Source organism: Leucoraja erinacea, chromosome 25 (genome assembly GCF_028641065.1).
Source record: "Leucoraja erinacea ecotype New England chromosome 25, Leri_hhj_1, whole genome shotgun sequence".
Taxonomy (NCBI): Eukaryota; Metazoa; Chordata; class Chondrichthyes; order Rajiformes; family Rajidae; genus Leucoraja; species Leucoraja erinaceus.
The window spans coordinates 14184827-14198182 of record NC_073401.1 but is presented as its reverse complement, the minus strand read 5'-3'; the positions used below and the strand labels follow the sequence as shown (position 1 = coordinate 14198182).

The 13356-nt window shown below is 43.6% G+C and overlaps 1 protein-coding gene across 9 annotated transcripts in view; it reads right to left on the bottom strand.

Moving 5' to 3' along the window:
• Positions 1–1433: 1433 nt before the first annotated feature.
• The window catches only part of cux2b (cut-like homeobox 2b), a 285814-nt gene continuing 273891 nt past the window's right edge, over positions 1434–13356 (bottom strand). For 8 of the 9 annotated variants that reach the window (XM_055655802.1, XM_055655796.1, XM_055655795.1 and 5 more), the window contains 4 exons: positions 12450–12725; positions 9665–9853; positions 7134–7407; positions 1434–4166 (listed from right to left, as the gene is read on the bottom strand). In XM_055655802.1, coding sequence (XP_055511777.1) covers positions 3311–4166; positions 7134–7407; positions 9665–9853; positions 12450–12725 — 1595 coding nt within the window. In that variant the 3' untranslated portion in view covers positions 1434–3310. The remainder of the gene's footprint in view (positions 4167–7133; positions 7408–9664; positions 9854–12449; positions 12726–13356) is intronic. The other variant, XM_055655797.1, reaches the window with a different exon arrangement.

Here is a 13356-nt window from a genome sequence, read left to right as displayed (position 1 = left end):
AAAATTAAATGCTTTAAATTTGTTTTAAATTTGCTTTAAGGTTTAGGTTTTCTAAAGTGGGTGTCCCATTGTCAAACATAGCAAATAATAATAAACCCAAAGTTAATAAAACAAATTATTTACTAACTGGAATTTGTGCATTAGATGAGGAAAAGCAAGCAATTAAATAAGCTACCTGTGACAGGACTTGGTTGACCCTGTTGACTTGGATTATATAGTAATAATATGTGTATCAGAGCTCATTTATCCTGAATTAAATCGGACAGAAACTCTCAATCTCCAGATGAAAACCTGGAGATCAGGTGGTAGTCTGAATTCCCCGCGTTGTCAGAAGCTTTGTTAAAACCAGAATCTTACCAAGAGATTTGTTATTTTAAAATACATGAATCTAGTAATTCCCCTTTAGATACTCCTTTAATACGCCAGAAGGTGTGGGTGCCAAGTGAACTTTAGTTTAGTTTAGTTTTGAGATACAGGACGGAAACAGGCCCCTTGGCCCACTGAATCTGCGCCGACCAACAATCCCCGCACAACAACACTATCCTACACTCCAGACAATTTACAATTTTACTAAAGCCAATTTACCTACAGACCTGCACATCTTTGGAGTGTGGGAGGAAACCGGAGCACCTGGAATAAACCCACGCGGTCACAGGGAGAATGTACAAACTTCACACAGACAACAGTGGTCTGTATCGAACCCGGGGCTCTGGCGCTGTAAGGCAGCAACTCTACCGCTGTGCCACCATGCAGCCCTTAAGACTTAAGATTGTATTAAGGCTTCATTCTAATCTCTCCAATGTTCAACATTTACTGCCCGTGTGGAATATAATTTCTTCCAATTGTAATTACTGTGGGATTTAAAAAAAAATGTTTTCCTTTAGTCAAATCTTTCTTATCTCACATTACATTAAATGATTTTGCATTGAATTCAATATGCTCAATATTGATTATACCTTGAGATCAATACACTGTTAATTGCAAAATCTGGGAGTATATTTCCAGCCAAAAAGGTCACTCACCAGGAAGTAGCCCTGTGCCACGGAAAGGCATTAACTGCAACCAGGAGAGTTTCCGCACGGTGGGAATAACTTGGCCCGGGAAGAGTATCCATGTTTCACCAACAGTGAATAACAAATTGTTGACCATTTCAGAGACAAATTTAATTGAAGTCTCATCTTTCCTGCTGAACCGGGTCCCGAAACAGCGCCAAATAGAAAATGTTTAGAGGGAAATTGATTTCCAGCATTAAGAAACCTTAATGTATGGATCCAGGGAGTAATATTATCCTGGGTGTTCATATTTTCTGGCCTCAAACAGTGGTTTGTGAAGCCAACCTTTCTTGCTGAGTGTGCTCAATAGATTGATTGTTAAACGTTGATTGTATTGACTCAACTGTCACATTAAAAACTGCACATCTTTAATTCAGCAGCAGCTGCACAGGATTTTTATGACAATTGGTTTAATACAGTTGCCATCTTGAGATTGATTGCAGGGTAAACCTGCATGCATAATGGAGAAAATAAAAAGCATATTTCATGATCAAATCAAATAAACTGCGGTATCCTTGCCCATAAAGGCCACACCTAAGATGAGATACTCAGGTCATATCTAATTTTTGTTGTTCTGACATTTGTTTTGTTTTTTTGCAACTTCTTCTTACTTAATATTTTGTGGAGGAAAATACGTCAGCTCTCTTTTAAAGAAATAAGTATAAAGTACCACTGAAAACATCGAAAATTCACATGTGTCTGAACAGTGTCACAAAGGAATAATGTCATCACACATGGCTTGCCTTCCATTGCATTGCTCTGCAGTTGTCTTACTTTGTTGCTCTATCACAACCTGCAGTATTTTAGGCAATGAATGTAAAACAGTGACACAAAGCACTGTGTTTGGGACACGGCATCAGAGAATAAATCAAGCTGCATGTCAAAATGCTTACACCAACAGAAATATACTGTATTTAGTGGCCAAGTGCAGAGAAAGACTACAAAGGCTAGATAGAGATCAGCCTTCATGTTTCCTTTTTACAAATACAAAAGATAAGGTAAGATGAACGCAGGGATAAAAAGGATCAGTTGAATCTGATCAAGTGCATTACCGTAGCCTTCAGCAAAACAGGATTTAAATCTGGTGCAAAACAAAAAAATCGAGTGCTGCAGGAAGTCCTGAAGAATCCAACCCCACATCGACCTTTAGCAATGAGATTACACCAACATCATCACATCAACGACATCTTAAAAAGGTGGAAAAAAAACCCCTTCAAAATGTGGATAAAAATCAGGGTTGACTTGAAGAGGCCAACTGCATTGTTGGGACTGGAAGATGTTCACTCAAGGAACAAAATCCTGAACACTGAACACCAGGCCACGACAACTGGGAAGTCAAATTTCTTTTCCTAAACCAGAGATTTTGCCAGCTGCCTCTTATGGTTTTCGGACTTTGACTCATCTTCTCATAGTTGGTTACAAAAACAAAATGTAAACTCCAAAATGACTGTACGCGTTTTTGTTGGGCAGAGTTCTGTTCATTAGACTTCAAAACACCACGAGTGAATGTCCAACAAGAGTGAAGAATTAATCACGTACCATGCTACTGCTTGTTCAAGAAAGGCTATTGCAGAAGATTCTACAACATTTACAATTGCACATAACACCCTGTGTTACAAATGTTTGAAAACACGTGATCAAAACTAAGAACATTGTTCCTGGTGTTGAGGTTCCTATTTTTAGAGTCTTCTTGACTATATCAGAGTTCACTTCTGGTAATATGAATTAGTTGTCTTGAAGACAAAATTAAGAAAACAATTTCTATCCATGAGCTTGCAAATTTGGTCAGCCTTCTGGATCATAGTGCTGTTTAATGGCTTTAGACTATAGTCTTTAATCTCTTCCTGTGGCAAACTACAGGACTTCAAGTGTGCATTTAATGGCACTAAAATCAACTTTTGCTATTTTCATTTTGTAGCTAATGACAAATAGGAAAACTGCTACAGCAGAGTTTTCAACCAGTCCTTAATATAAGACATGTACAAATAAATATTTATTTTCTAAAAGTTGTTTGAATTTTTTTTTGTTTAAAATAGTGGTCAATATTTTTTCCTCAGATGCTAAACATGATTCTGGAAGATTAATTGAAGAGTGAATTCATAAAATTCAAAGTTTTCTGCACAAACTACTGTGGTTTTGGCTTTGCCAAGTCTCAATTTAAATTAAACATCTAAAATTCTTCCTACTCTTGAAGAGCTCAGTGTCACGTCCTGCAGTTTCACTACTAACAAATTCACTGCCCGTAATAAAATCTGTTGTTAGAATTCCCAGTCTGTGGGTTCCTCGCGATTGGCTGCCCTTTCAAGACGATGGATAATGTTATTCAGATTGGCCATCTTTGCATTGCGTCTCTGGATGCTTTTTGTAAGCTTTGAGGTTGGCTGCAAAGCAATGATATCGGTCCCAGGGGTGGAGCACTGGCCCTGAGGGGCAGTGGGGAGTGAAGGCGAGATGGGAGCAGAGGAGGATGGAACGGGAGACACTGACATTAGGCCTGGCGAAGAGGTTGCAGGAGAATTCAGCGTCACCTCCACTCCACCACACGCAGGCTCAGAGATCGCCTTGAAACCGTTGCTTTCTGCCGCTGTCGGAGCAGGGACACACTCGTCTGGCTTTGGCGATTTGCCGGGAGATGCGAGACCAGACGAGTTAACGTGAAACTTGTCGTAGTTAGATGAACCGATAATCAAGCATTGCGGATTCTGGATATGCAGGACCGTGGTCGTCTTTAATGGGTGGACCTTATGATTACAACCAGCTCTGACCCGCCCTTGTTTCAGAGTGCCCGAGAAATGTACGGATGAAGTTGCGCTTTCTTCGCTATCTCCAATGCAACACGTTGAACAGCGTTCATAATCCTTCTCTTCACAGTGCTCGCCAAATTCCCGCTTGATCTCCATTTCACTCTCCCCGTCTGTCACCATTGCAACCGGCAGCTGGCCCTTCATCTCAGCAAAAATAGCCTTCTTGTCTTCCAGCTCCGAGTCAGAACTCTGTGATGGGCCGGTGCTGAGAGAATGGTTGTGGTGCGTGTACCCTTGGCACCTGGAAGGCTCCTGATCTGTATCGTTCCCCTGCAGATCTTCGACAAGCGTTTCCCTTCGAACACGGGACCTGAAGAAATAGTGTGCAGGGCACCATTAGTGAAATAAATTATCAGGCCAATTGGAAGCTCGAAACTGAGAAAGAATCAATCTGAAGCATTTGTGTTTTTTCTGGTTAAAAAGAAAACCAGGGTGTCTCAACTACTTTTAGAAGCAATCTTTTTGCTATCTTCGAGTTTGGCTCTAAAGATAAAGATTTGAGTTATATCTGTAAAAATAATGAACACAATTTCTTCCAAACCTGATAAACGAGGAAAACTGATTAAAAGATTTTGTTTAGTTTAGAGATAACAGCCCTTCGGGGCCACCAAGTCCATGCCGACCATCGTTCCATGCTATCCGACTTTCTTATCCACTACGTACACATTCAGGACAATTTTTCTGAGGGCAATTTACCTACAAACCCACGTGTCTTTGGGATGTGGGTGGAAACCGGAGCACCCAAGGGAAAATCACGCAGTCACAGGGAGAACATGCAAACTCCACACAGACTGTCGCAATCAAACCTGTCTTTGGTGCAGTGAGGCAGCGGCTCCCCCATATGTTTGATGGACTGGGGAGGAAAGTTGCATGAAGCTCCTGTGAAAAATAACCTAGCAGAGAATCAAAGGGGTTTATCAATGAAATATTTTAGAAACTCTTTTCATGGATCCATTTACATTGTATAAGTGCAGCGTTACTGGACTGGGAGACACTGATGCCAAACGAGACCTGATCGGGTTCATAGAAACATAGAAAATAGGTGCAGGAGTAGGCCATTCGGCCCTTCGAGCCAACACCACCATTCAATATGATCATGGCTGATCATCTAAAATCAGTACCCCGTTCCTGCTTTTTCCCCATCCCCCGATTCCTTCAGCCCTAAAGAGCTAAATCTAACTCTCTTTGAAAACATCCAGTGAATTGGCCTCCACCGCCTTCTGTGGCAGAGAATTCCACAGATTCACAACTCTCTGGGTGAAAAAGTTTTTCATCGTCTCAGTCCGAAATGGCCTACCCTTTATTCTTAAACTGTGATCCCTGGTTCTGGACTCCCCCAACATTGGGAACATTTTTCCTGCATCTAACCTGTCCAATCCTTTAAGAATTGTATATGCTTCTATAAGATCCCCTCATCCTTCTAAATTCCAGTGAATACAAGTTCAGTCGACCCATTCTTTCATCATATGTCAGTCCCACTATCCTGAGAATTAACCTGGTGAACCTACACTGCACTCCCTCAATAGTAATAATGTCCTTCCTCAAATTAGGAGACCAAAATTGCACACAATATTCCAGGTGTGGTCTCACCAGGGCTCTGTACAACTGCAGTAGGACCGCCTTGCTCCTAAATTCAAATCCTCTCGCAATGAAGGCCAACATGCCATTTGCTTTCTTCACTGCCTGCTGTACCTGCATGCTTACTTTCAGTGACTGATGTACAAGGACACTCAGGTCTCGTTGTACCTCCCCTTTTCCTAATCTGACACCATTCAGATAATAATCTGCCTTCCTGTTCTTGCCACCAAAGTGGATAACCTTGAGTTCTATCCTGACCTTGGCTGTCTGTACAGAGTTTGCATATTCTCCCTGTGACCACGTGGGTTTCCTCCGGGTGTTCCTGTTTCCTCCCACATCTAAAGATGCGTGGGATTGTAAATTAATTGGCCTTCTGTCAAATTGCCCAAGTGTATAAGGAGTAGATGAGAAAGTGGGATAACATAGAACTAGTGTGAACGGGTAATTGATGGTTGGCGCGGACTCTATGGGCAGAAGGGGTTGTTTCCTTGCTGTATCTTTAAACTAAATTAAACCAGACAGAGCCACCAGGTCTGTGCCAGCAATTTTGGATACTGCGATGGACACAGAGTGCTGAGAATACTCTGGGCCTGTTTCCACGCTGTTTCTTTCAATACAATTCAACATGATGTTAAGTTGATGGCAACCAAAAACTGACTATTCACATTGGCAGCCAAGTTTCATAGATGCAAACCACGGCTAAGGAGTGGTGATTGGCAGATGGGTGATAAAGGCCAGAGACGATAAGAAACTGTGTTTAATAGCAGAATCTGTAGACTTGGCTTCTAATGCATATTCCTACAAATAAATTCCTCCATTCCTGCAACTCTCCCCTTTTCCTCCCCCCCCCATCTTTATTCCCCCTCTCTTCCCTGTGTCCCAAGTGAATATGCACGTAGTTCTCCCCCCCCCCCCCCCATTCCCTTCAACCTATATTCCTTCCAATGGCTTCACACTTTGTGCTTCTTCTGTCATTATCTCACCCTTGTACTCCTTTCATCACTGGCCGTTGTCCAACCATCGGCCAATCACGTTGCCCACTCGCCACCTCTCCTCCTGTATTCTCCACCACCCCACTGCTACAATCAGAAGGGCCCTAACCCAAAACTTCACTATCCATGTTCTCCACAGATGCTGCCTGACCTACTGAGTTACCCAGCACCTTTCCTGCAGTTCCTTGTGGCTAGATTGTCACCAATCGTGTTAAAGTCGTAGAGTGCAAACAGGCCCTTCGGCCCAATTTGCCTCATGTTGACCAACATGTCCCATCTACACATCCCATCTACACTTATCCCACCTGCCTGCGTTTGGCCTATATCTCTCTAAACTTTAAAACCTATCCACCATGTACCTGTCTAAATGTTTTTTAAAACGTTGTGATAGTACCACCAGCCTCCGGTACCTTGTTCCATACACCCACCACCCATTGTGTAAAAATGTTGCCCCTCCATTCTTATTAAATCTTTCCTCCTTGCCTTAAACCTATGTCTTCTGGTTCTTGATTCCCCTCCTCTGGGTAACAGACTGTACATTTACCCCATCAATTCCTCTCATGATCTTATACACATTTTGTCCACTCTGGACAACGAGGACAATATTAATTCGGCAGTGGAAACTCTGACCCAAGTGCCTTGGACAGCAGGAAGCTGGAGCTCTTTTAATGAAGCGTTGTTTCTGGGCCTTTAAACAGTGTACTGACCTGTAGTTGTGAAACCAGTTGATGACCGTGCTCGTCTTGCGGTTCAGCTGGGAAGCGAGGCTCTCGATGGTCTGCTGGGATGGATATGGCTCTGACAGATAGGCATTTTTTAGGGCCTCTTTCTCCTCAGGTGCCAGCACGACCCTGGGCTTTTTGACCTGGTAATGGTGGAACACCTGCTGCTGGACGCCTGGGCTGGCCGACTCTGATCGGGTGCTGGGAGAATCACTGTCGGACCCAGCATTCAGTAATCCATACCTGCGCTTCAGATAGGCTGAGGAAAAAACGAATGATAAAAACAGTTAGTGCAATTACTGTTTTGTCCCGCACACCTCTCGCCCATCCATTTCCTTCTCCATCCTGTTTGCCTGCAGAGTAAATCTCTTCCCTGGACCCGGGCTCAGTTTGCTGAGGAACAGACTGAAGCACTTTTGCTGCTTTTGAACCGAATACAGCGTGGAAACAGGCCCTTCGGCCCGCCAAGACCAGGCTGACCATCGATCGCACTACAGTAAACCCTCGTTATAACGGACCTTGGAGGGAGGAATGGTGTCTGCTATTGCCGATTGTCCGCTATAACAGAGTAAGGGATTATCATTGTAGGTAGTTGAAACAGAAAACTGCAGATGATGATTAACATACAAAAGGACCCAAAGTGCTGGAGTAACTCAGCGGGCAACTTAACCTACTGCCTTTGAGATGTGGGAGGTAACTGTTGAACAAGTTGAGAGGCAGAGATAGGGTAGACAGTCAGAACCTTTCTCCCAGAATGGAAATTTCCAACACTAGAGGGCATATCTATAAGGTGAGAGGAGGAAAACTGAATAGAAATGCATGGGGTAAGTTTTTTTTTGTATACAGAGTGGTGGGAGTCTGGAACGCATTGGTGGTTGGTTCAGGCAGGAATGGTGGTTGAGGCAGATACGATAGTGGCATTTAAGAGGTTTTCCATTGGCACATGGAAGTGCAGGGAATAGTGGGATATGGATCATGTACAGGCAGATGCGATCAGTTTAACATGGCGTCGTGTTCAGCACAAACATCGTGGGCTGAAGGGCCCGTTCCTGTACTGTTCTATGTTCTATAATACTTTTGGGAGAATTAATTGTTGGATTTAGCAGCAACGTGTTACTGAACCAGTAATCCAGACTAATCATCTACGGACACAAGTTCAAATCCTGTTACGGCATCTGAAGACTTTTAATTTGGTTAATTAAATAAATCTGGAATAAAAAAATAATTTCTGCAAAAGTGACGGTGAAATGACCAGATTGTCACAAAGTCCACCTGGTTCATGAACAGTCTCTGGGGATAGAAAATGAATTGAATTGAATTGAAAGATAAGGGGTGGTCTTGCAGATGTTTATACATCATGAGGGGAACTGATTGGGCGAATGATGACAGTCTTTTACCCAGAGTGGAGGAATATAGGTTTATGGTGAGAGGGGAAAGATTTAATAGGAACCAGAGGGATACCTTTTTCACGCAGAAGGTGGTGGGTGTGTGGAAAGAGCTGTCAGACTAGGTAGTTGAGGCAGGTACTATAACCACATTTAAAAGACACACCTGCACAGGTACGTAGATAGGCAAGGTTTAGGAGGGATGTGGACCAAATGTGGGAAAATAGGACTAGCTTAGATGGGGCATCTTAGTTTGCATGGACAAGTGAAGCCAAAGGGGCTGTTTCCGTGCTCTATGACTCTATGAAACTTGCCGTATGTAGTCTGGTCTATGAAATTACTCCAGATTCACCAAGTGACCCTCTCCCCACTGCCTTCTGAAATGACTTAATTCAGAGACATGAGGGATGAGCATTATCAGATTCAGGAACAACTTCGTCCCAACACACATTCAGCTGTTGAACGCTGCACAACATTAACATCAACTATGAACCATCTTTGATTGCTCTGAGGAATTTGGCATTTTTATGCACGAGTAGCGTGATTATTTATGACGTTTTCTCTCACATATTATCTCTGTGTATTGTTTACAGACCTGTTATGCTGCTGCAAGTAAGAATTTCATTGTTCCATCATCTACACGTATGATGATCAAACATTCTTGACTTGACTCTTGACAGCAGTAGACATGCTGCCTCACCACGCCAGAGACCTGGGTTCAATGCTGACCTCGGATGCTGTCTGTGTGGAATTTGCACGTTCTCCCTGTGACCGCCTGGGTTTCCCGCGAGTGCTCCGGTTTCCTCCCACATCCCTAAGCCGAGTAGGTTTGTAAATGAGTTGGCCTCTGTAAGTTGCCCCTAGTGTGTAGAGAGTGGATGAGAAGGTAGGATAACATCGAGCTAGTGTGAATGGGTGATCGATGGTCGGTGTGGACTTGGTGGGACAAAGGGCCTTTTTCCCCATTGGATCTCTAAACTAAACTAAACCAACACCATGTGTTGGCCAGCAAATTTTGGTCAAGTTGATGCTAATTCTACGGATATCAGATACTTATAAAAGTGAGAGCAAAGTTGATCTGTACTTTGAACTTGCTCACAAAGCTGGTGAATTCTGTCGAGGACACTTTACCTTTTTTCTCCATTTTCTTCATGTCTCTCAACTTCTCCACGTTGAAGGGATCGTTTAGCCAGAGCTGCATCCGAACGAACGGCTCCCTCCCCTTCAGGCTCAGCTTGTGCCAGGGTTTAGGCCGGGAAAGCAAATCAGAGACCGAGCCTTGTGTCAGTCCTAAAATGCTCTCTCCAAATAGTCTTTGACCTGGGGAGATGTGGGAGGGGGGAGGGGGGGGGGGAATAGCATGGGTCAGACAGGTTTAGCAAGGTCGAGAAATGCCACTAAGTTATAAAACTTTCTCAAAACGATGCATAGCACACCCATTATTTAAAACAGCCCTTGGTATAGATTATGAGCATGTTACCCCATACCCCCTGACATTATCCCTGCTAAAGATAGACACAAAGTACTGGAGTAACTCAATGGGTCGGGCAGCGTTTCTGGACAAAAGTAAATGGTGATGTTTCGGGTCGAGATCTTTCTTCAGACTGAGAGTCAGGGGAGAGGGAACGGATAGATATGAAAAGGTACATGGAGCAAATGAATGAAAGATATGTAACAACACAAATCAAAGTCAGGAACAAATGATCAAGGAAAGGTGGAGCCCACAAAGGTCCATTGTTGGCTGTGGGAAAGTTGATAACGAGTGATACAAACAGTGAAACTCAGTAGGACACAAAGTTGGATACACTGCTCATAAGTAGAAGTGTTAGATCATGGACCCTTCTGAAGAGTGCCTATCCGGGTACCCCAGGGATGCTGCCTGACCCGCTGAGTACCTTCAGCATTTTGCGTCTATCCTTGGTAAATCAGCATCTGCAGTTCCTTGTTCCAGTATTACATCATATTGATAACTATAAAGATAAAAGTACAGTGCGAAGTCAGGGCTTCGGCCCACTGAGTCTATGACGATCCTCGATCATCCGTTCACACTGGTTCTATGTATACCTTTCACATCCAGTCCCCAAACACAACTTACAGAGCATAGTAGAAACAAAGAAGTGTAGATGCTGGTTTATACCAAAGATAGACATAAAGTGCTGGAGTAGCCCAGCGAGTTAGGCAGCATGTCTGGAGATAATAAAAGTTGTGATGTTTGGCGTTGGGACCCTTTTCAGAATTTACAGAGTCCAATTAACCTACATGTCATCGGGATGAGGGAGAAAACCGGAGCACCTGGAGGAAACCCACGCAGTCACAGGAAGAACATGCAAACTCCACATAGATAGCACCCGAGGTCAGAATCAAGTCTGGGCTTCTGGCACTGTGAGGCAGCAGTTCTAATATCTGCGCCTCTGTGCCGTCCAACACATGGTGTTTGTTTCAATGGAAATAATGACTCAGAGGCACTAGCGGTGAGAATTTTCTATCTTTGGGAAGGAAAGTAGTGGCTTTGTCCCCTTGCACTAGAATGGCACAGAACCCGCTGCAGAAAGCTACACATCAGTGTAAAACTTTTTTTACGTCTTTCAAAACTTTTCTTTTCCTTACAAAGTTGTTGTTTTACAACGGGGCAAAATGTGCAAAGGGTAAATTTAGTGGGAAGTGCGAGCTGCATCTGCCGCAAGCAATTCTGCGAGCTGCAAGGTGGATACAGATGTGCAGCAGTTGGGCAGAGTGCATGCTGCTCTGAGAAATGCAAAGAAACAACAGTAATCTGTTTCTTGTTTCTCCAGAAAAATAAATAAAACCACTTCCTTTAGCAGCTGGAACCAATAAATAAACACCACAGAGTTCTCTGTGCAGAACGCAGATGAACTTTAGGAAGGCCATCTGTTCAGGACATGGCTTTTTATGGCTTGCATCTTTTTATACATAGAGCCAAAAGGCTGCACTAATTTGGCTTGTAAATCAATTATTTCTCCTTCTTGATCTGGACTCGTCGCAGTTCTGATTTAATCATTTTTAAACATCTTTTCAGTACTCTCTCAAGTTGGTACACTTCTTCCCAAAGGTCTGCTGTTTACAGTAAACAGTTTTCTCGATGCGTTTTAACTTTGATGTTCGTACAAACACAGCCGCTGTAAGCATTTAGCAAACGGCACAAAACACAAAAATAAAAGGGGGCGAAACATTCAAGGCAGAAAAATGCTGCATTTGGAACAAAAACAGAACATGAAAGATGAAACGACAACTTGAATTAGTTTTCTTCAGACAAATCATCAGTAATCCAATTTGTGTTGATAATTTATGCACGCACACCAAAGGAACGACAACATTTCTGGAGGAGGCCTTTCAGTCAGCTCCGTCAATGCTTTCTCACTCCTGTACAGGGAACAGGGGGAGGACAGGGTAAGCACAACCTTGCGGCCACCCAGGCTTGATGTCCATCAGAACACCGAGGGATCTCCACTGGGTCACCCCCACACACTTACTCCCCCGTACACTACGAACCTCCTACAGGTCATTTTGTTAGAGTGAATGCACAGAGTCTGTTACCCAAGAGAGGGGAATCAAGAATCGACAAACCCGCACGTCTTTGGGATGCGTGAGGAAACCGGAGCACCCGGGGCAAACCCACACGGTCACACAAATACCTTTTGTATGCCCCCTCACGTTCATATTAAATCTTTCCCACCTCACCTTAAACTTATAGTATGTCCTCTAGTTCTTGATTCCCCTACTCTGGGCAAGAGACTCTGTGCATCTACCTGATCTATTCCTCACGATTTCGTACACAATTTAGGTGCATAAAATCATATTACAGAAATTTGCAGCATTATGGATAAAAGATTTACAGTTTTATAGATAGATTTACAGATTAAGCTACACTGAAAGTTGTTGGAAAGTGTTACAGTACCTAAGTTGTTGTCTGTTAGCACTTCTTTCACTTTTTTAGTGATGGTGTAAGTGTCCAGCTCAGAGGACATGGCCACCATTTCCTGAATGCCTGTGGGAGACTGGCCATTGGAGAGGCTCTTCCCACAGAGGGGGCGAGACGTTGACTGGGGGTCCGGTTGCTGGTTTTCTTTGGTGCTTTCCAGTGCCGTGCTGATGGGTTCCTGTTGACTCATCTCGCGGTCAGCGGGACTGGGCGGAGGTGATGGCGAATACCTGGCCTGAACCACATTATTTGCTGTTTCAATCAAGCCAGAGAAAAGAGTTGAGTTTTGTGAAATAATTTAAAAAACCCAACATGTTTTGTTTCAGTTTAATCTAGTTTAGAGATACAGCGCGTAAACAAGGCCTTTAGCCCACCGGGTCTGCGACGACCAGCGATCCACACACATTAACACTACCCTACACACAGTAGGGACAATGTACACGTACACCAAAACAATGAACCATACCTGTACGTCTTTGGAGTGTGGGAGGAAACCGAAGATCTCGGAGAAAACCCACGGGGAGAACATACAAACTACAGACAGCGCCCATAGTCGGGATCGAACCCGGATTTTCCGCGCTGTATGGCAGCAACTCTACCGCTGCGCCACCGTGACCGCCCATATTACATATCAGAGCATGAGTGGAATTGATCGGGTAAATGTACGGTGACTTTTACCCAAAGTTTGAGAATCAAGACCCAGGTTTAAGGTTTAAGGTGAGGGGGGACAAGATTTAATAGGAACCCGAGGCCAAATCTTTTACTCAAATGGTGGTAGGTAAATGGAATGAGCTGCCAGAGAAGGTAGTTGGGGCAGATATTATCGCAATGTTCAATAAACATTTGAACAAGCACATAGATAGGATAGGTTTAGAAAGATTTG